A 19,675-nucleotide genomic window follows, 5' to 3' on the forward strand; every position below is an offset into this window, starting at 1 on the left:
CAACGGCCCTTCACCTCGTCCAACTCAAGGAAGTGGTCCTTCAAGAAACCAGTTACCCCATCGCCGCCTACATCGCACCGCCGCCCGCTGCTGCGCGCGGAGTCATCTCGCAAGCCTACTGGGCGGAAACACCCGAAGAGATGCTACAAGACCTCCAGACTCGCAACCCGGAAGCTGATATCATCGCAGCCCGCAGAATGGGTAGGACCCTCTCCATATTGATCACATTTGCGCATGGCCCAGTCCCTCACACCATACGCTACATGAGTGTAGTGCATAGATGCACGACGTACAAGGGAAGTCCAGACGCGTGCACAAACTGTCGTCGACCGGGCCACAGACACGACGTGTGCCCCCACCCCAAGAGTGGTCTCTGCCCGCGGTGCGGGGACAAGCATGAGCCGCAAGATGTTCCCTCCTGCATCCCGATCTGCATTCTCTGTGGGGGGCAGCACCTCACGGGCACCGGCTCGTGCAAGGCAAGAAATTCCGCCACCAAACGACATAGCCCACCGCCCCAGAAGTCGAAGTTCCCTACCAAGAAGGACTTTCCCCCGCTTAACACGACCCTCCCGTCTACCTCTACATGGGCTTCCAAGGTTGCCAAGACGAATATCATGACCTCCCAGGACTCGGACGTGAAGGCTCTGCGGGATGAGGTAAGGCAGCTCAAGGCAGCCGTCTCTACCTCCACCCCTGCTCTACCCCCCACTCCACCATCCCCATCTTCCTCATCCAACCCGTCCGACCAACCTCCTCAGAAAAAGAGGAGGCCTGATGAGAGCCCAGTCCAACCTATAGACCTGGAAGCCAAATTTCAGGACCTCGCCCAAAACCTAGAATCCAAGTTCACAGAGCGCATTACTGCGCAGGTCACTGCACAGTGCCAGACTATGATTGAAGCTACCATTACCGGTATAATAGATAGGGTCATATCTAGCATCATGGCCAAGGTTGAGGAGCGTTTAGCTAACCTTATATCTGGACTCTCAGCGGCCTCTCCTCCCGCAGTCCCACCTTCTGCACTCCTCCTTCGCCCCGCCACCCTTCAACATGGCTCCTCCGAGGCGCCATAATTCCTTACAAATTATTCAATGGAATTGCAGGGGCTTTCGGCGAAAGCGCGACCCTCTGCAGCAGATTATCGCCAACTCTTTGTCCCCACCAGACATTATCGCTATCCAGGATGCCAATGTTTGCAGGCAACTGCCAGGATACGCTGTTATCCCCTCTGACTCCACTGATCTTCCTCGGGTGGTTACATACGTCTGTAACACCTTGCATTACGCGGAGCACGACGTTAGCTCCCCTATTGCTCACACCTTCATCGAAATTTTACCCCCCACTCCTGCACAATCTCCCCTGTTCATGCTTAACTGCTATCTTCTCCCACGACAGCCGATTCACCTACTTGTTCCACTCCTCAAATCCGTAACCCAAATGGCCGGATCAAACCCCCTACTGATTGCCGGTGACTTTAACTGCGCTCACGTGGACTGGGGCTATCGACGCACCAACCACAGAGGCACAGTTTTATACAATAATACGCTATTACTTCACCTGACCATCTTTAATGATTTTAGCCTACCTACGCGGGTAGGTAACAGTGTTACTGCCGATACTAGCCCAGACCTCACGCTTGGTAGAAACTTGGCTCACCTACAGTGGGAAAGAACGCAAGCCACACTAGGCAGCGACCACCACCTGATTCGCATAGCGGTGAACTATCGCCGACCTCAGCGCAAATTTACCGCTAGGCACACTAATTGGGATCAGCTCCGTAAATTTAGGCAAGCGCAGCCAGCACAGGGCCCCTTCGACCTAGACACCTGGACTACTCAGTTACAGAAAGACATTCGCCAACATACCCAAACGCTCGATACTACCCCAGACACCCCCGTTATCGACAGTAAGCTCGCCCACCTTCTTGAAGCTCAAGAGAACATAACGCGAAGGTGGAGAACTCAAAAGCACAACAGGAAACTAAAACTCAAACTCACCCAGCTTCAATCCCAAATAGAACACCATAGTGCCACTCTTTGCAAAGCTAACTGGGCTCAGGTTTGTGACGGCCTCCGAGGCAATCTCTCCACAACCCGCGCTTGGCACCTGTTACGCCATATGCTCGATCCCACGCAATCTAAAACACAGACGCGTCTTAGCATTCGCCGCCTCACTCATAATCATCGGCAGGACACCGACGCCTTCCTCGCGCAGGTGAAACGCACCTATACCACCCCAGGTCCTCCTTGCAAACATCCCGAGTACACGGGCTCACCCCAACCACAGCTTGACGCTCCTATTACAGAATCTGAATTTCGTGCAGCCCTATTGAAATTGCGCAATACCACACCCGGGGAAGATCAAATTACGAATGCTGCCATCCGAAATCTTGATGATGCCTCCATATCTCACCTCGTTACCTACTTTAACGAGTGCTGGGAGGCAGGTACCCTCCCTGCCTCCTGGAAGCATGGAAAAATTATATTTATCCCAAAACCCCACAAGCCCATCACCCTCGAGAACATCCGCCCCATTTCTCTTACATCTTGTCTCGGCAAGACCTTTGAGCACATAATCCTCGCCCGACTGACAACGTACATGGAAGAAAATCACTTTTTCCCCCACAGTATGGTCGGCTTTCGCGCACATCTATCTGCGCAGGATGCCCTCCTTCAAATTACGCACGATGTGCTTGATGATACCATCCCCCATCTTACTAAAGCCATCCTGGCGGTTGACCTCATTAAGGCATTTGACAGAATTCGACACGCCGCCATCTTACGGGAACTGCAAGAACTACAGGTAGGCCCTAAGACCTACAACTACGTTCGCGCCTTCCTCTCTGGCCGCACTGCCTCCTTGCACATTGATCAGCTCAGCACACCCTCTTATACGCTCGGTGAATTTGGAACCCCGCAAGGCGCGGTCCTCTCCCCCCTTTTATTTAACATTGCTCTCATCCCTTTAGCCCAGAAGCTCAATCTCATCCCACACCTAAAACATACTCTGTACGCTGATGATATTACCGCATGGACCACTCATGGCTCAGACGGGGAAATTGAGGAAACTCTACAATTAGCAGTCGACACGATCTCCGCTCACGTATCATCTATCGGACTCGAATGTTCCCCCTCTAAGTCCGCGCTCCTCCTAATTAGACCAAAATCTGCCGCCAACTCACCCATCCAAATCACTTTACAAGGATCCCCTATCCCCATCACTCCCACCCTGCGCATCCTTGGTCTCTACCTGCAGGATTCCGGACGCAATGACCATACCCTTAAAACACTCAAGGCCTCCACGCAATCAGTGTTGCAGCTTCTACGCCGCGTATCTTCCCTGCACAAGGGTTTAGACGAAGCAGACAACATGAAAGTTGTTCATGCTTTTACGCTTAGCCGCATTCTGTACGCCACTCCATATCTCAAGCTGAACTGCACGGAAACCGAGCGCGTGAACGCCATGATCCGCCTTGCAACTAAGGCAGCCCTCAACCTGCCTCGCAGTACTAGCACAGCCAAACTCCTTGCACTAGGCATGCATAACACGCTTCCTGAACTAGTTGAGGCACACCTTCAGACGCAGTATCTAAGACTTGCCGCGAGCGCCACTGGCCGCCATATCCTCGCCTCCCTTCGCATCAACATACCCGCTAATCAGTCAACCCTTATGGCCATTCCTCGACACATTCATACACCCCTTGTAGTGAAACCCCTTCCTCGAAACGTCCATCCCCAATATCACATCTCTCGACGCATAGCTCGCGCAAATGCCCTCCACAAGTATTACGGACAGGTCGAGAAAGCCATCTGGGTGGACGCCGCATGTACAACGCATGAAGCTGTAGCAGTTGCTTACAACCCAACCTTACCCCGACCCCTAACTCACCATCTTCCCTCGGGCTCTACATCTGAGGAAGCAGAGGAGACCGCCATCGCCTTAGCCCTTGCCCTTTCGGATGCTGAATACATCTTTAGCGATTCAAAGACTGCTTTGTCCAACTTTGCCAGAGGCAGAATTCACAACCCTGCCTGGAACTTGTTGAACATCCCCACCCAGAATTTACCACGTAGGGTTGAGCTCCGGTGGGTGCCGGCTCACTCTGGGAACCCCGGAAACGAGGCTGCCGATAAATTGGCCCGAGGTTTAATTTGCCGGGCTCAGGACAGCCTCGATCCGGGTTTCTCGAGGGAGCGGGTACACAGCTTTGCGGAGCTCACGCAAATACCCCGTTTGGACCGTCGGTCTTACCCTCCTCCCCACTCCTCCCTGACGCACTCCCAACAGATCCTCTGGAGACGCCTCCAGACCCGCTCTCTCCCATCACCTCAGCTGCTATCCCACTACTGTGGCACCTCCCCTACATGCTCCCTATGCGGAGACCCTCACGCCACACTCTCCCACATCCTTTTTGGCTGCCCTGCCGATCCTCCCCCGCAGGGACAGCCCGCCATCTCAAGCTGGGAGGACTGGGAGGTCCTGCTCTCGTCTACGGACCCGACATCGCAGGTTACTGCGGTGGCTCGGGCTGCCGACGTCATGAGCAAAAGGAGCATGAACGTTTCGACGTAGTGCGGGACCGTGCGGTGGTCCAGGGACCCAGAAGAGTCCAAACTCACATGCTATGAATAAAGTTTTTCTGTCTGTCTGTCTGTCTGTGTGTGTGTGTGTGTGTGCGTGCGTGCGTGTGTGCGTGCGTGTGTGTGTGTGTGTGTGTGTGTGTGTGTGTGTGTGTGTGTGTGTGTGTGTGTGAGAGAGAGAGAGAGAGAGAGAGAGAGAGAGAGAGAGAGCACAGACGCTTGAAGGACCCTCAATCCTTTCGGTCGCCGCCACAGCAGAAGTTCTGCTCGACTATAGTATTGCGCACGGTCCTTGGGCCTAGCACGAATCAGATGGCAGAGCACTGGGGTTCAGCGCTTGCGCGTTGAACGTGCATAGTCTGGTATGTGTGTGTGTTCGCGCGTATCGGTTATTCGATTCTCCGAGCGTGTGTGTGCCTCTCATCCATTGGCACGCGTGGACGATGATGATCCGTCGGCGACCCGCGTAGTCGCTGGTTCGCTTTCTTCTTCATCCTTCGGCGTCTGGGGGACGCACGCCAGCGGCACGGCATCGGAGCGCAACCGAATAAGCGCGGAAGGAGGTTGTTTCTCTCTCTCTCTCTATCACCGGTATTACGGCTCTCGACGTAGAGGTTCTTTTTATTATCTGTCGAGCCAAGCAGGAGAAGACGGCAGTCCGCGTCTCCGCGCACATCGGGCGCAGCTATCTACTCCGCGCTGCCCCTTCATCCCCCTTTCTTCTTATCCTGGCTTACGCGAATTTCTCTGGGTTAGCTAACCTCGCTTCCACCTGCCTCTACCACACTGTCTTCTGTCTCTGTCTCTTTCTCTTCTTTTTTCTTGTTTTTTCGGTGGTACAGGAGCGGTGCTACTTCTGTGCACGGCGGGCGAATGTCTCGGTCCGCGTGTGACCATTCATCCGGCTACTCCATCGCTGTCCGCATCAACCGTCTCCCCCTTTCCCCAACGCCTCTCCTTCCTACCTCGGTCCTCGTCTCGTGCTTCTCCCTCTTTCCCTCCCTCTCATGTGGCCCGATTCCTATTTATCGGTGGAATTCACGGACCCCCTAAAAAAAAGAAAAAAGATGAGGAGCGAGCTCTTTCGTGCACACCCCCGAATCTCCGCTCCCCCCCCCCCCCCCTACCCCTCTCGCACCGCTGCTTTTTCTCGCGGGTTTTCTTGGCCCGTTTCTGTCCGATCGTGCGTTCCCCTTTTGCTTTTGATTCCTCTCCCTTCTCCTTGAGGCGGGTGCACGCCTCCTCCTACTACGACTCCTCCGGGGCCGTGCAGCAGGCAACCCCGTGATGCGTCGACCTGCATTCGGCGCGGCGGCGGCGGGCGCGCGTTGTCGTGCGCGGCGATTCTCGGCGCCGGCGGCAGGCCTGCCTGCATCGTCTTGACACAAGTCTCAGGGGCCGCGGGCGTCACGGGAGGCACTGCCATCACCCCCCCCCCCCCCTCCTCCCCGGCTTTACTTCATCTTCTCGCCGTGTTCTTTTTTGTTCTCTCGGAGTCTTTTGGGCCACACCGCATCACCCCCTCCATCGCGCGAACGCGTTGTCCGTGACGTTGTCTGTGAACGGCGCGCTCTAATCCGGCCGCGCCGACCGGCGGCGCCTCGCGGGTCGCGTCTCTCGGAGCACGATCGACGTCGGCGACTCGCGAGAGGTGCCCGAGACCGCGGCTGTGGAGTAGGAGGCGCGGTTCCGGCCTCCGAGCATCGTCGCGATGCTGTAACGCCGAGCCGTGACGACGGACTGTTTTTCTGCGGTTCAATGAACCTCCTGTCAGCGGAAGTTTTCCCGGTGTTCTCGTGTTAGAACTGTGCGAGCTTGACGAGTGGCGTAATGTCCTCTGTTTTGCCTACTCTTCCAAGCTGCCTGCGCGTGTTTTCAAGCCCCGGTGTTTCCAACTGTACTGTGGATGTTCCTGCGTTTGTGTCCTGCGCCATACTGTGCTTTGGGCGACGCTGTGTTTCTCATCTAGAACGCTGAAGCTTCGTGTTGCTCGACTATAAAAAAAAAAGGTTTTGCTATAGATCGAGAGTGTCGCATAGCCACGGTAGCGCTGGATAATCCCGGGCAGCGGCAACGCTTGGACCCCTGGTGCTTCTTCATGCGAGCTCGTGTGGTTTCGTACCCATTTCGGTCCTCTCGCCGGATTACGTGATAAGCTGCAACGTGAAGGACCTCGTCTGCGCCTCGACACTGTGAGGTGTTGTTCAGCTGCAGGCGCTTGCCATAACCGTGTATCCACAGGCTGGTCTCCTTAAGCCAGTTGGTCTCTGTCAGTGGAGATCCACCGTTTGCCTCCATTAGTAGAGTCGTGGAACTCTTTGGGGGCAACGCATCGTCGCTGGACGTGAATCTGCGGAAGTTCTGGACGCGCGGTTTTCCCAGTCATTATTTGGTGAGTTGCCTTATTTATTCACTGCACGGCCGCGTATTTGCGCTCGCGGATTGTCATAGATTTTCCTGACAGGCTGTATAAGCATCTGTATATAGATTAGACCTACATGCAGTTATATAGGTTTGACCTTGTCTTTCTGCTTTAGGTCGCGCGTAGTAAAGGTTTCTGCCTCATGGCGACGTGTTCTGCGGAAGTTGCCGCGGCTCCGAAAATTGCAAATGCAAATCTGCTTGGGTCCTCACTGTGTCGCAGAGCGTTGCGCTTACGTCCATGTTAGCTCCCGGCATGCATGTTGCTGCTTTTGTCTCATTACTCGCGCGCACAGTGTAGATACCACAAGCTGGTAAGGCTGTACACTTGCCAATGCTTTTATCTGCGGAATCGCCGTTTTAACCAGCTGTTGTAAGGCCTCGACAGTCGTATGCAAAATGGGAACGTGTCGCTTCCCCGTTCCCATTCTTCGATAATGGCGATCGTATATCCTGAAAGTGTTTGTTCGTCCTCCCGAAACAAAGTCCGCGGAGAAAGAAAGCAGCGAGAGACAGAGTCGGGGATCCTCCTTCACACTTATCGGGTGGCACATTTGTGTGGGTCCAGTCGCGTATTACTGCATCGGCTGTACTTTGGGGCCGAGGGCGACGAGATACCGGCGACAGAGACCCGAAGTATAATGCTGGAGGTGATTTGGCAGCTGCGCCGGCCCTACACAGTACACTATGTGTGTGCCTCGCGAGAACGGGCGAGGTGCACGTGGCCTCGAAGCTCTTTTTCATTCCGACGTCGCCAGAGAATGCTGTCTCGATGTTGGCGCTCGACACCGCGATGGAGCCTCGCGACGTATGCTGTCACCTGACACATTTGTTACCGCAAGGTTCACTGGGCCTTCCCGCGGGCGCCAATGTGCTCGCTCAGCACATTGGCGCCCCAGGTGGCGCTCGTGACCTCTCTGTTTTGGCGGTGCGCCGTACAGTCGGGGCATTCCGCGCTATGACATTGAAGTAATGACCTATTAAAAACTCGATGTACCACGCAAACGCAACAGATCGCGCCAAAACGCGACAAAATGCACAGGAGTCCATAAAATACGTACCTATCGTGTTTCTTTCCCCCTTTTCCCTTTCACTTTTTTTGTTTAATTCCCGCAATGAAAATCCTTCATACTTCAGCCGCGAGTTGAGAGGAAAACAGCAACGACTCTAGCGGAAATGGAAGTGATGGTGCTTAAGTGCAGCAAACCACGGGAGACGGTCGTAAAATAATTGAACACAAGGAAATTGTGGAGCAAAATTAAGAACTACAAGCTGGGCTGTCGTGAAATGGCACCCTGTTGTATTTTTTTCATTGGAGACGTTCGTTGTTATTGTTCTTATTTTTACTTTATTGGAAGCCTTGTGTGTCCTTTGGTGCCCACCCGGCTCGCTGTGAATGGAGGAAAAAAAGAGAATAATAGATTGCCTCTGTGCTGACGACGCTCAACGGCGGCGTCAAGAAAGAAAGAAAGAAAAAGAGAAAAAAATAAATAAAGACGGGCCGTGGACATTTCCTGCCCTTTCTGTTTGTGTTTTTCCGCTGTGTACGAGTTGTGCGTGTCACGTCGAAACACCACTTAGCGCTCACGCAAGTGTTAACACCTGTATATGCTTTCGCAGCGTCGTATTTCACTGACTTACACGCATCTGCTATGCGCATGGGCAAGAAACGTCCGCTGTACTTCTGCGAATGTTCTTAATTTCCGCCGTAACAACCTTCAGATATACAGGACATTGTATAACAGTTGCGTATATATATATATATATATATATATATATATATATATATATATATATCTGTGTGTGTGTGTGTGTGTGTGTGTAGTTGGTAGGGCAGCACTGCTGCTGCTTGTGCTTCAGAGAGAGAGAGACCACTTCATTTATCAAATATGAAGTTGAAGTGCTCAGATTAGGGCTTTGCTGGCGTTGTTTCACATTACTCCTCTGATAAATCCCGCAAGGTAGCCTTTGGTTAAGATACGTGGTGGCCCGAGTCACGCATTTCGGTGGTGAGTGTGGATGAGGTGAAGTAGAAAGTTGGTGTGTCGTGGGAGTGGTGATGGTGGGCATTCCCACGGCATATGTGGATGCGGTGTTCTTGGGTGTCCTCCGGCACAAGCTGTTAATGAAGCACCCCGACGGTGCGAAAGAACAGGGTTGTACAGTGAGAGGGGGAATATTTGGTTAGACTAAAGCTGTTGTGGACTTGTCGCTCTCGATATTTGACTCTTTGACCGAATGACTTATCGTGCCTCTTGGTCCGAAGAGGATCTATTGGGTGTGCACCCGCGGAGTAGTGCACGCGTTAGCTTAGTCTTTCGTGGTGCCGACGCATAGACGCGTCGCGTTATGTCCTATAACTGCGACGGTTCATTTTTATCTGGCCATTGTCGTGACAAGAAGAATGGAGACGTTTTGCAACTGGATGGCGGCGCGTGGAACCCCTTTGGGAGATAAGAAACGAGCGAGTCGAGCGAGGCGATGTATCTTCCGAATGCCGCTGCGTCTTTTTTTCTTTTTTCTTTTTTTTTGCCATGTCTTATCTGAGCGTCAAATGTGCCGAACCGGCATTTGAGCACAGGCGCTGCGAAGACAATAGGTGCACCGCTTTGGTGATGACAATAGGTGATGCTTTGTATGGCGCTGCAAAGTGCCGCAAGCTTTTCGAAGAACCAGATACCATGTTCAGCGCGGCCGCAGGTCTGTTAATAGCAACACCGGAGTTCGCGGGCTCCGTGACACAGTTTCCCCACAGAAATTACTAATGGGCGCTCTAGCGCTGGTGGTCGGTCAGTTAACATGAGAATGCTGGCTCAATTCAATATACGTTCTAAACTTCGTCCTTATGGCTAAAAGCGCTCCTGAAACATTATTTATTACGCTTTACATATAATTTACATCGCACTCGTAGTATCTTAAGCTCAGCAAGGCAATTAATCTCTGCACACACGGGCAGTCATTGCAAATTCTGGCATTCATAACGCAATACGCTTTTGAATATGGTCGCTTGCAAAGTCACAAAGTCATTTTAAGCCAAGCTGTCGGAAGTTCGTTCAGAGAGAGAGAGACAGAGATACATAAACGGGATGGGAAAGGCAGGTAGGTTAACCAGAAAAGATTCTAGTTTGCAGCCCTACACTGGGGGCAAAGTATGGGAAATGAAAAATGGAAAGAACAGCTGAGAGAAAAAAAAAAGCAAAGAAACGAAAAAGAAGGTAGGGAAGGTCGCGTACGTTCATGAGAATTAGACTCTCCACAAAGCCACTCGAACGCAACAATTTCATGAGTGCCTTCACTGTCTTGTGGTGTGACGACTGCATAGGTGGGCGTTCCAGGACTGTCACCTCCGAAAATGGCCGGTTTGTTCAAATTACTGCACTAAACACCATATCATGCCCATGCTGCCTGAACGGCCATGCTCGCAACTCTCGTAGACAGTACTGCCGGAGTTCTCTCTGGTAAATTTTGTAGGAAACTCTGTAACCGCCGGTTCATCGTCAGCGCCGTCTGCTGATAACCACTGGCGCAATCGGTGTTTTATATCCAAGTGTGTAAGAGAGAGAGAGAAAGAGAGAGAGAGGGAGGTGGCCGCTTTTGGACAGCGGCGTCCATCTTATAGAAAAGTCATATGGGTGGTGGATTTCGCATGCCATCAGTGGTGGATCGATTAATTCTGGGTCAAGCTGATCGCTCACCTGTGCAGCTACCGGCGCGAACAGCTCGCACGTGCTGTGTCGTAGTGAGCGCGTGCGCCGAGGTACCGAGCCATCGCGCGTACGTCGTACTCATGTCTGTGCCAAGATTTACATGAATCGCTAAAGAAAAGGGAAAAAAAGAAAAAGAAAGAGAAAAAGCTGTACAGAACGCTCCGGTAACCCGCTATTGGGAAGGCCATGAATTTTATGTGTGTGTGATTTTCCGCGGTGTCACAGTCGGAATATTTAAACCGAAAGTGTGGAGTGTAGGACGTTACTTAATTCGCTTCCTTAGTATAAGATTTCTTCGCAAACATGACGCGCACCAGACAGCATGCGGGCCGGTTGCGTGGGTCATATAAAATACACCGTGTTTCCGAGAGAATACGTTGCTGCGACATCAGCGAGTGATCGCCATTCTTTCTTTCTTTCTTTCTTTCTTTCTTTCTTTCTTTCTTTCTTTCTTTCTTTCTTTCTTTCTTTCTTTCTTTCTTTCTTTCTTTCTTTCTTTCTTTCTTTCTTTCTTTCTTTCTTTCTTTCTTTCTTTCTTTCTTTCATGTCACACGTATTCCTTGAATTTTGTCGACTGAATCATTCATCAAAACAATTAAAAATATATATTTTTTTATGAAGGCCAACTGCTCACTACTCGCTTTGCTTGCAGTGCTTGCATTTATTTATTTATTTATTTATTTATTTATTTATTTATTTATTTATTGTAGCCTCAAGGCATACAAGCATTATAGAGGGGAGGGGGTCAATCATTCAACATAAGTTCAGTTATTTGCACATACACAGTCAAAAATTTCAAAAAATGGGAATGAATGTAATTTCTAATAACAAAAATTCACACTGTCATGCACGGCTTGTACAATGATTACGGCAAGAACACACCATGTGTGTTCTTGAGTGATATAGTGACATTATGAGTGATATAGTTAGTCCTATTTTGATCCTTTGCAGAAACTGATTGCTTGCGTCCTCTTATTTTAGTTGAACTCTAAAGAAATCGTTTTGTCAGTTTATAGAAACTTTATACACAACCCTACGCACTGCTTAACGCAGTGCGTAAGGCAGTGCGTGAGGCAGTGCGTGAGCTTCGTGGGAGTATACGAAGGGAGTGCATGAACCTTTATATGACCTTACATTTTTAACATGCTACAGGGACTTTGAATTTAAAAGCACTATAGCCACACGAGTTCCCGGCGTATAAAACAATCCTTGTGCCACATCAGGCTTGAAAATCGACAGGCCTGAGTGTTGAATTGTACTTAAGGGTGACCGTCCACAATCGCGCTGTATACTTTCTCGTGTATGTGTGCAGCGGTCACTTCCTCCTTTTTTTTCGCGCTACGCTTTACTACTTTTCCCGCTTGTAGGGTAGCAAATGGTATGGCTCGCTCACTCACTCACTCACTCACTCACTCACTCACTCACTCACTCACTCACTCACTCACTCACTCACTCACTCACTCACTCACTCACTCACTCACTCACTCACTCACTCACTTTTAGTGACGACAACCACTGTGCATGCGGCCCCTAGTAAGAAACTAACATGCGCTGATGACACATTCCGCGAGGATGACCATTGTGAGAAGTGTTTCTAGCGGTGGCCTTCGTCGCAACTGTCACGACGCGTCGTGACAGTTGCTATCTACGGTCGCTATCTACGACCCTGACCGGCCCAAGTGCTTTGGCGCCACTATCGCTCCCATTTGCTACGCTCCCTCACGCTGGAAATCATGACGGCGATCGCTAACCCCGTCTGAGCGAAATTCCTTGGTGTTTACTATGTTCTGACAACTAGTTCGCCGCTCGCTTATACGCGTATTGTGAAATATTTTTCGAGCTTTGAGGTCCACGACGGGCTACGCGACAAAGCCCGCCTATCGCAGAACTTGTTGCTCCTTTGCAAACTTGTGCGCATCGCAAAAAGAGCGGTCCGCTTCATTTTATTTTGTTTTCAGTTCTTTTTCTGTTTTGTATGTCACGCTGAGCTTGCATGTTGCGTAGTATCGTGCAGTACACTTTACCCAAGCGTGCAGGGCATGCTCCCAGTGTTCTTTAAATACCGAAGGTATGGCTAATCATAAGGTTACATTGAATACATTTTTAGGAAGAACCCGAGTGTGGCTCACTAATTCGTTATTATTATTATCATTTTTTTGGTGGAAAACAAGCTTGAACGAGGAAAGGCAGAAAACGTAAAGAACGGAAAGAATTCGCCCCCTTTCTGCCGAAACGAGAAGGCGCCCCTGATGCCTTTGCCTCGCAATGTCTTGTTTCCATGGCGTTAAACGGATTGCGCAGTGATAAACCTTTTGTTATATCGTAAAGGCCAGAATACATGGAGCGAATATGCGACGAATAGTCGGCGTTCGACGCCCGGCGGCGTACGCGCGACGCGCGGCGGCGGAGAAATCGTCGTTCGCCGCCGATCTAGCTGGCGCAGAAAAGTTCGTCGGGCGTCGGCGATACCGGAAGCGGCAAACGAGCGGCGCCCCAAAGCGAGCCAATCAGGTCTCACTATCCGCCCCGACTTCCGACCTGGCTTCCCCGCTTGTCCGTGTATCCCGATCCCGCTCTATCGTACACGCTGGTCTCCCGCTTTTCGTATTCATGGTATCCAAAGAGGCGCGGCTGGAATTTAACGACAAATTAATTTCGGCTGTTCAGAAGCGTGCCATACTGTGGGACATTTCTAAACAAAATTTTACGCGTTTTTAGAGTGTTCCGCAATTCAAAAGCAATAATAGTTGTCGTTAATGTTTTTTTTTTGTCATGTCTTTCGCTACAGCGCTTTTGCCTCGTCTAGCCACACTGATAACAACGCAGCGGCTCGCCGGCGGCGGCCGCCGTGTCTTCGCTCCATGTATCGCAGCCCGACGAACATACGGTGCCGCGCCGCGGCTGATTTTCTGCCGCCCGAACTTCGTCGTGAAAGTTCGCTCCATGTATTCTGGCCTTAATACGTATGCAGACAGAACTCGGCAGCGGCGTTGTATAGCTTTGTAGCGGTTACCAGTTAACTGCGTTATCAGTGCCATTACTACTGCTCTACACACTCATGGACATTTTCGTCTGATCGTTGTAGAGCGCCCATGGCAACACTTCCAGGGTCGTGTAAACTATGCTTTACTGCGTGAATAAGTTGGCTCGGGAGGTGATAACGAAGCCTGATTAACGCCACCTAACCCGCCTGTTCTCGTAATACAGCTTTAAATCTCCATGCATGTGACGCCCTGATGTATAGTATTATCATACTGCTTTGAAACGACTAGTCGGATATGGCTATGTAAATAAAGAACCGTTCGCCTATCCTTCGCTACACCGCTTTGCTCGAAGTTGTTCGTGCGCCCCTGTATATGGCATACTATACGGCTGCCATTGCATCTCGTAGCGCTAGCGTCTTATCTTTTATCAAATACTGCTTACATCGCGAACCTTATTATATACACGGCCACATACGATCCGCAGTAATGCTCGTGCTTCTGTGTGTCTCCCAAGGCAGCGACTTGGGGAATCGATTCGCCTCTCGGCGCGTAATCGGCCAAGCCGTACACGTAGCGTGTGTGCTGCGAGCGAATTCTTTTTCCCCGTGGCCGAATTGCACACTTGTTGGCGCGTCTATACGTATATACCCGCTGATGGCAGCGCCGCAGCACAATTATTTTCCTCTTCGCGCCAAACACGCGTTTTGGAGGAGACTGCTCTTTCATTAGTAAAGCGGCCGCTCGATCGAGAGAGCTGTAGCGACTATTGACCAGTCTCTTAATACCGCTGGAGCTCGCGGGAGACCGCTTTCCTCTTGTGTATACCTTGGCAACGCTGCCTATACAGCCACCCGGGTGTATGCGTTTTAACGCGCGCTCTGTCTTGTCAGGAACGTGCGTCTCGATCGGTATTTCTTTTGACACGGTGCCAAAGTGGCAGTTGCAATTCACGCATCGTGTGCGCCTGGGTATAGCGACGAGACGTAGGAGAAATGCGGCGCATGCAGGTTTGAGAGATAGAGAAAGAGAGAGGGGGGGGGGAGGCAGCTTATGAAACGCCGATGTGGGACATCAATATCGCGGGTGTCGAGCGCGTGACCTTCCGTCGATTCTGAGGCTCTTGAAGGAGAACGTCGTCTTTTCTGCGAGCCTATATAGGTGAACGGCACGTATACAAGCGCACAGCGCACTACGCGAACGCGGCTGTTATAAAGGAGCTGTCGTTGCCGCACGCAGGAGCGATTGTGGAATACTGTCACGTCCTCCATTTCTTTTCTTGCGAAACAATTTATCCCGCGCGGCGACGTTGATTTGAGGAGCAGCTTAGGAATCGCGGGAACGCGAGCGGATTTATTCGGGTTGCCGACCGCCAGCCAGCTGGGGCACTTTGTTTTCTCACGACCATATCGATGGATAGAAGCGCATATACAGACGAACATGCGTTTATAACTTAAGCAAGTGACGTCAGCAGTCGTGTCAATCATCAATTCCCGTCAGCGGACATACTTCATCGAACGACCTGGCTTTCTTCTCGTGTGCGATACTCCCGAACAAATGTGCTTTCTTTTTTTTTCTTTTTTTATTTTGCGATCGACTGCGCGTTGTGGATCGGAATGTTTATTTACTGGTAGAAGATGGAATTAGCTTCTTCCGCGTCTCTGTTTGCGTATAAACTCATGTGGCGTTCCCCATTTGAGGTGCGCTCATCTATTTTGTTACGATAAGCATATCTTACGCCCGCTTTGGACCTAATCGCATCGCCGATAAGGGATCGCACGCAAACGCGCACCCAACGCGAGTCGCGCTGGTTGCACTGGTGGGCGTGGCAGCGCCTAGCGGGAGCCGCGTGGTTTGCGTGCACATATGCCTCGGCTCTGTGTCACGTGCGGAGGCGGTTCCGGATGGCTTGCGCTCGGCACCTCTCCAGGGAGACGACGACTCCGCGACAGCGATAAGGAGGGGCTGCTGGGCGCGTCTGCCTCCCCCCCCCCCCCCTTTCTTTTTGCAAGCCTCAGATAACGTTGTGGGGAGACGCCGACGCACACTACGCTCGCGCTGTCGACCACAGCGGAGCCGCGCCGAAATTCCTTGGCCCTAATCTTCTCTCTCGCCGGGCCTTGCGGACGCACGTAACGCGCCGTGAGCGGACGGCGGCGCTTATTGTTTTCGCCGCTGCTGCGCCGGGGACCCGGTGGTTGCGGTGGGGACGGACACCCTGCCGCCGCGTTCATTGTCACCTTCCTCTCGAATCGCCGCGATGAAGGCCCTGTGGGACACGCTGCGACGCCGACGGCCGAAGGAACGACGCCCCGCTGCTTTCGGAGACGACGACGACGACGACGATGACTGGTAAAGCCACAGAGAATCCGCGCTTTTCGCTTCTTTCCGTGCCGTTGCTGCGTGCGCTTTGCGTTATTATGGATGGAGTCGTCTTGAATCGCAGGTGTTACCTGCGTGCACGTCCTATGGCAATGTAGATGTTGCCTACTTTACGTTATCTGTTTTGTGAGTGAATCGGGAGAGCTTGTGCGTAATTTTTATTTTCTTTCGCCGTGCAGATTTCCTTTATTTCCTCTTGTTTCTTCTCTGAAGCGTCCGCTACGCACCAATGTCTGTTGCAGCTCGAACTGTGTTCGCTCAGCTGTCGTGACTTTCGTAATCAGCGGTAATAACAAGTGGCGTCGGCGTGCCTATGTGCGAATATTACTTTTTCTCTTCCTGCGCGTGATGCGATCACGGTGTGAACGTAGGATGAACGCAGGCAGCGACTCTTTCCTCTTCCAGTATTCTCATTGCACGCCCCTTCCAATGCAGTGTTATTGCCTTCGGTGTTTGCAGATGCCGGAGGACCAAGTTTGCGATCGTGCCGAGGATGTAGTTTGTGTTCTCGTGAATCGTGGGCATTCAAAAACTGCCTACAACGTACGCGTAAATTGCTGCATTCGAAAACACTCTCGAAATCAATCAATCAATCAATCAATCAATCAATCAATCAATCAATCAATCAATCAATCAATCAATCAATCAATCAATCAATCAATCAATCAACGAATCGTACCGTCGATCAAACAATCAATAAATCACCCCATTTTGTGAGAGTTTCGCTTATGATGTGAACATCCGCGCAACTTGTCGATATTGCGTGGCAATGGTCGCTTGGCTCTTTCCGTATCGACCTCGGTGTCTTGCTCAACATATTAAAATATGGTTTTCCTTTCCCTGTCTCATCGACGCCAAAAAAAGAAAAAAGACAGCATATCTATCTGTCTTTATGGGATCGCTCGGTGTCGTTATCTGGCTCGAAGCGTTGTGCCCGTCTCGCGAAACACGCCGATCGTGTCGAGCAATGTGTATGCACTAGGTGCACAGCGTCGTCGCTCCGCGTAAGTTTCCCTGACGCGCGAAGGCGGGCCATCCGAGTGCGCATGATACGGTCTCTCCCAGAGCCTGAAGCGGCGATATCGTTATGCAAACACGAGAGGAATTCCCAGAATGCTGTGACAAGGTGGGACGCGTTTTCCTGGAAGAGTATGCCTACGTATTCCTCCTCACCGACTCCGTGCAAGGAGATAACGCTCGAGCTCGAGTCGGCCAATCGATAACGATAGTCGGTCGACTGTGTGCTCCAGAGAAAGGCTCGCCCGTTGTGGGCTACTAATCCTTCCGTGAAGATTCCATTCAGTCCTTACCGCCAGGGACGCGTCGTGTATCTTATCCCCTGCTGTCAACGTCAGTGCTTTCTGCTAGAAGCATTTCCCTGCAACGTGCATGCAACAAGCTCAGGCCCTCAAGTTGCATTCAGCATAGCGTGGGGTGCGATCAGTGGAGCCGGACAGTGGAGGAGCTGGTTCTCTGTTCTGATGATCTGAAGCGATCCGAAGGCGCTTTCACTGCACTTCGCCGATTTAAAGGTCCTGACTTACTTCTCGCTTGTTCCGGAACACCGTTTGGTTGGTTCGAGGAGATCTTCGTTCGTCCATATCCTTTCACTATTGGCATAGGAAGCATAGGGACAATCGTCCCATACCAGCGTAGGACTTCGCCTACACAACGTGTTCGGCCAATGTTGGCGCTATGTTGGCGCACTGTGGGCCTGACATGGGAGATGTCAGGCTGACGTAGGAACTTACACGCTGCGTCTAGCGTACAGAGCTCTTTTGGTCTCGACCTTGTGTCGTTTTCCTAATGAGACAATGAGAAAAAGAACAAAAGAAAGCTGCGGAACCCAAGTCAGCTTCTGTAGTCGTGCAGTATGGATGATCGGAGCTTATCAGTAATTTCATCGGTGATATTTCGTTTGCTCGACGAGGTGCTAATTTAGTGACGAAGTCACAGTATCGCGATTCCACTTTTCTATAGGAGTGAGCTTCATTCCGGCGTTGACGTTCTTAATAAACGTAGATTCGACCAAATACCGCTAAAACATGCGAGTTGGCGTGCAGCAGCTGCTGTTAGAACGTTATTAAGGTGGTGGGTCTTTCGAATTGTGTCGTTCTTTGCCGTGTCGTGCCTCTGCTGCCAGAAAATGTGATGGACAATTGAGGAAAAACTGTGGCATGCCAAACGAGGTTAATATTTTCCCTTTTTTTCTCTTTTTTTCTCTTTTTTTCTTCTTTCTCTTTTTTTCTTTTTCTTTGAGGATGCGGAGAGATGACTGTTCTCGTCGGTCTGGCTGCGTAAGCGCATTGAGAACGTAACACACTTCTGTCGGCAGTCCCGTCAATCCGTCTCTCGGTTCGAGACATGGCAGTCCGCGTGCGCGAGCTTATCGACGCGGGCGCCCGATAGCTTATTTATTGCTGCCGGTTCTTAGACGCCCGCCTCTTGTGACGTGTTGCCCAGAATCTCTCGTTACGCTGCCGTGCTATCGGGCTTGCTCGGCGATCGATCGCGTAATGCGAGTTTGGGTCGTGGGGTCGCACTGCCATCTTCACGTACGCAGTGTGTAACCGTCCACGTTTTAACAGGCACACGACGCTGGTGCACATATTCTCTCTCTCTCTCTCTTGCATCTCACCCAGAGAGGGGCTAGGTCTTATGCTGCAGAACGTGAGGTTGAGGGTTGGATACCCGGCCGCGGCTGTAGCGTTCCGTTGAAAGAATTCGAAAAAGCCCTTGTAATTAACTTAACCTCATAGAACCGTACGTGTAATTTTTTGCTATGCTCAGTTTGATGCCTTGAAATTCGGATTTAAACCGGGAAACTTGACGCATATACTACAGCAACGTTTTTGGTAGGGGTGTGCAAACATTCGAAACTTGCGAATAACGAATCGAATACGTAAATGCTTTTCTTTTGAATATTTTGAAAAGCTTTCGGATATTTCAGAGCATCATTATCAGCAGCAGCAGCAGCAGTAGCAGCAACAAACGCCGCCACCGCAGCGCCTATTTTTATATCCACTGCAAGACGAAGGCCACACCCAGCGATCTCCATTGCCCCTGAATTGCGCTAGCTGATTCCAGCTTGTGCCTGCATTTCATAATTTCAATACCCCACCTACAGTTTTCTGCTGTCCTCGACTGCGCTTCCCTTCCCTTCGTACCCATTCTGTAACTCTAATGGTCCATCGGTTGTCTACCCTACGCATCACGTGGCATGCCAAGCTCCATTTATTGCTCTTGATGGCAACAAGAATACTGGCTATCCCCGTTAGCCCTCTTATCCACACCGCTTTCTTCCTGCCTCTTAACGTTACGCCTAGTATTTGAGATGGCGCCTTTTTTTTTGTTCTTTGATACCATGGACTGACTCTTCGGTGGCCTCAGTAACATGGAACATTAGCATTTTGGGGAAGCTTCATATCTACATATAGCGTGCTCTGTTGTGGACGCTTTTCTGAAAATACCGCAAAAAAAAAAGAACGTATTGGAAATAAATTGATGGCGTATCAGAAACGGAACGAGGAAGTGTGTTTGTTTTGTACGCGTTCTCGAGAAGTCGCTCGAGTAATGGCTGACGCGTCTGGATTGTTTGAAA

At 51.0% G+C, this 19,675-nt stretch overlaps 1 protein-coding gene across 6 annotated transcripts in view; it reads left to right on the forward strand.

The window, feature by feature from the left end:
• Positions 1-19,675, forward strand: part of LOC139054560 (platelet binding protein GspB-like) — a 249,237-nt gene that overhangs the window by 137,261 nt on the left and 92,301 nt on the right. For 2 of the 6 annotated variants that reach the window (XM_070531697.1, XM_070531702.1), the window contains exon 1: positions 15,763-16,044. The exons of 3 other annotated variants lie outside the window; for them this stretch is intronic. In XM_070531697.1, the coding sequence (XP_070387798.1) occupies positions 15,953-16,044 (92 nt within the window). In that variant the 5' untranslated portion in view covers positions 15,763-15,952. Of the gene's footprint in view, positions 1-571; positions 613-15,762; positions 16,045-19,675 lie in introns of those variants that run through there. One more of the 6 variants, XM_070531701.1, reaches the window with a different exon arrangement.

The sequence above is a fragment of the Dermacentor albipictus genome, chromosome 1 (genome assembly GCF_038994185.2).
Source record: "Dermacentor albipictus isolate Rhodes 1998 colony chromosome 1, USDA_Dalb.pri_finalv2, whole genome shotgun sequence".
NCBI lineage: Eukaryota > Metazoa > Arthropoda > Arachnida > Ixodida > Ixodidae > Dermacentor > Dermacentor albipictus.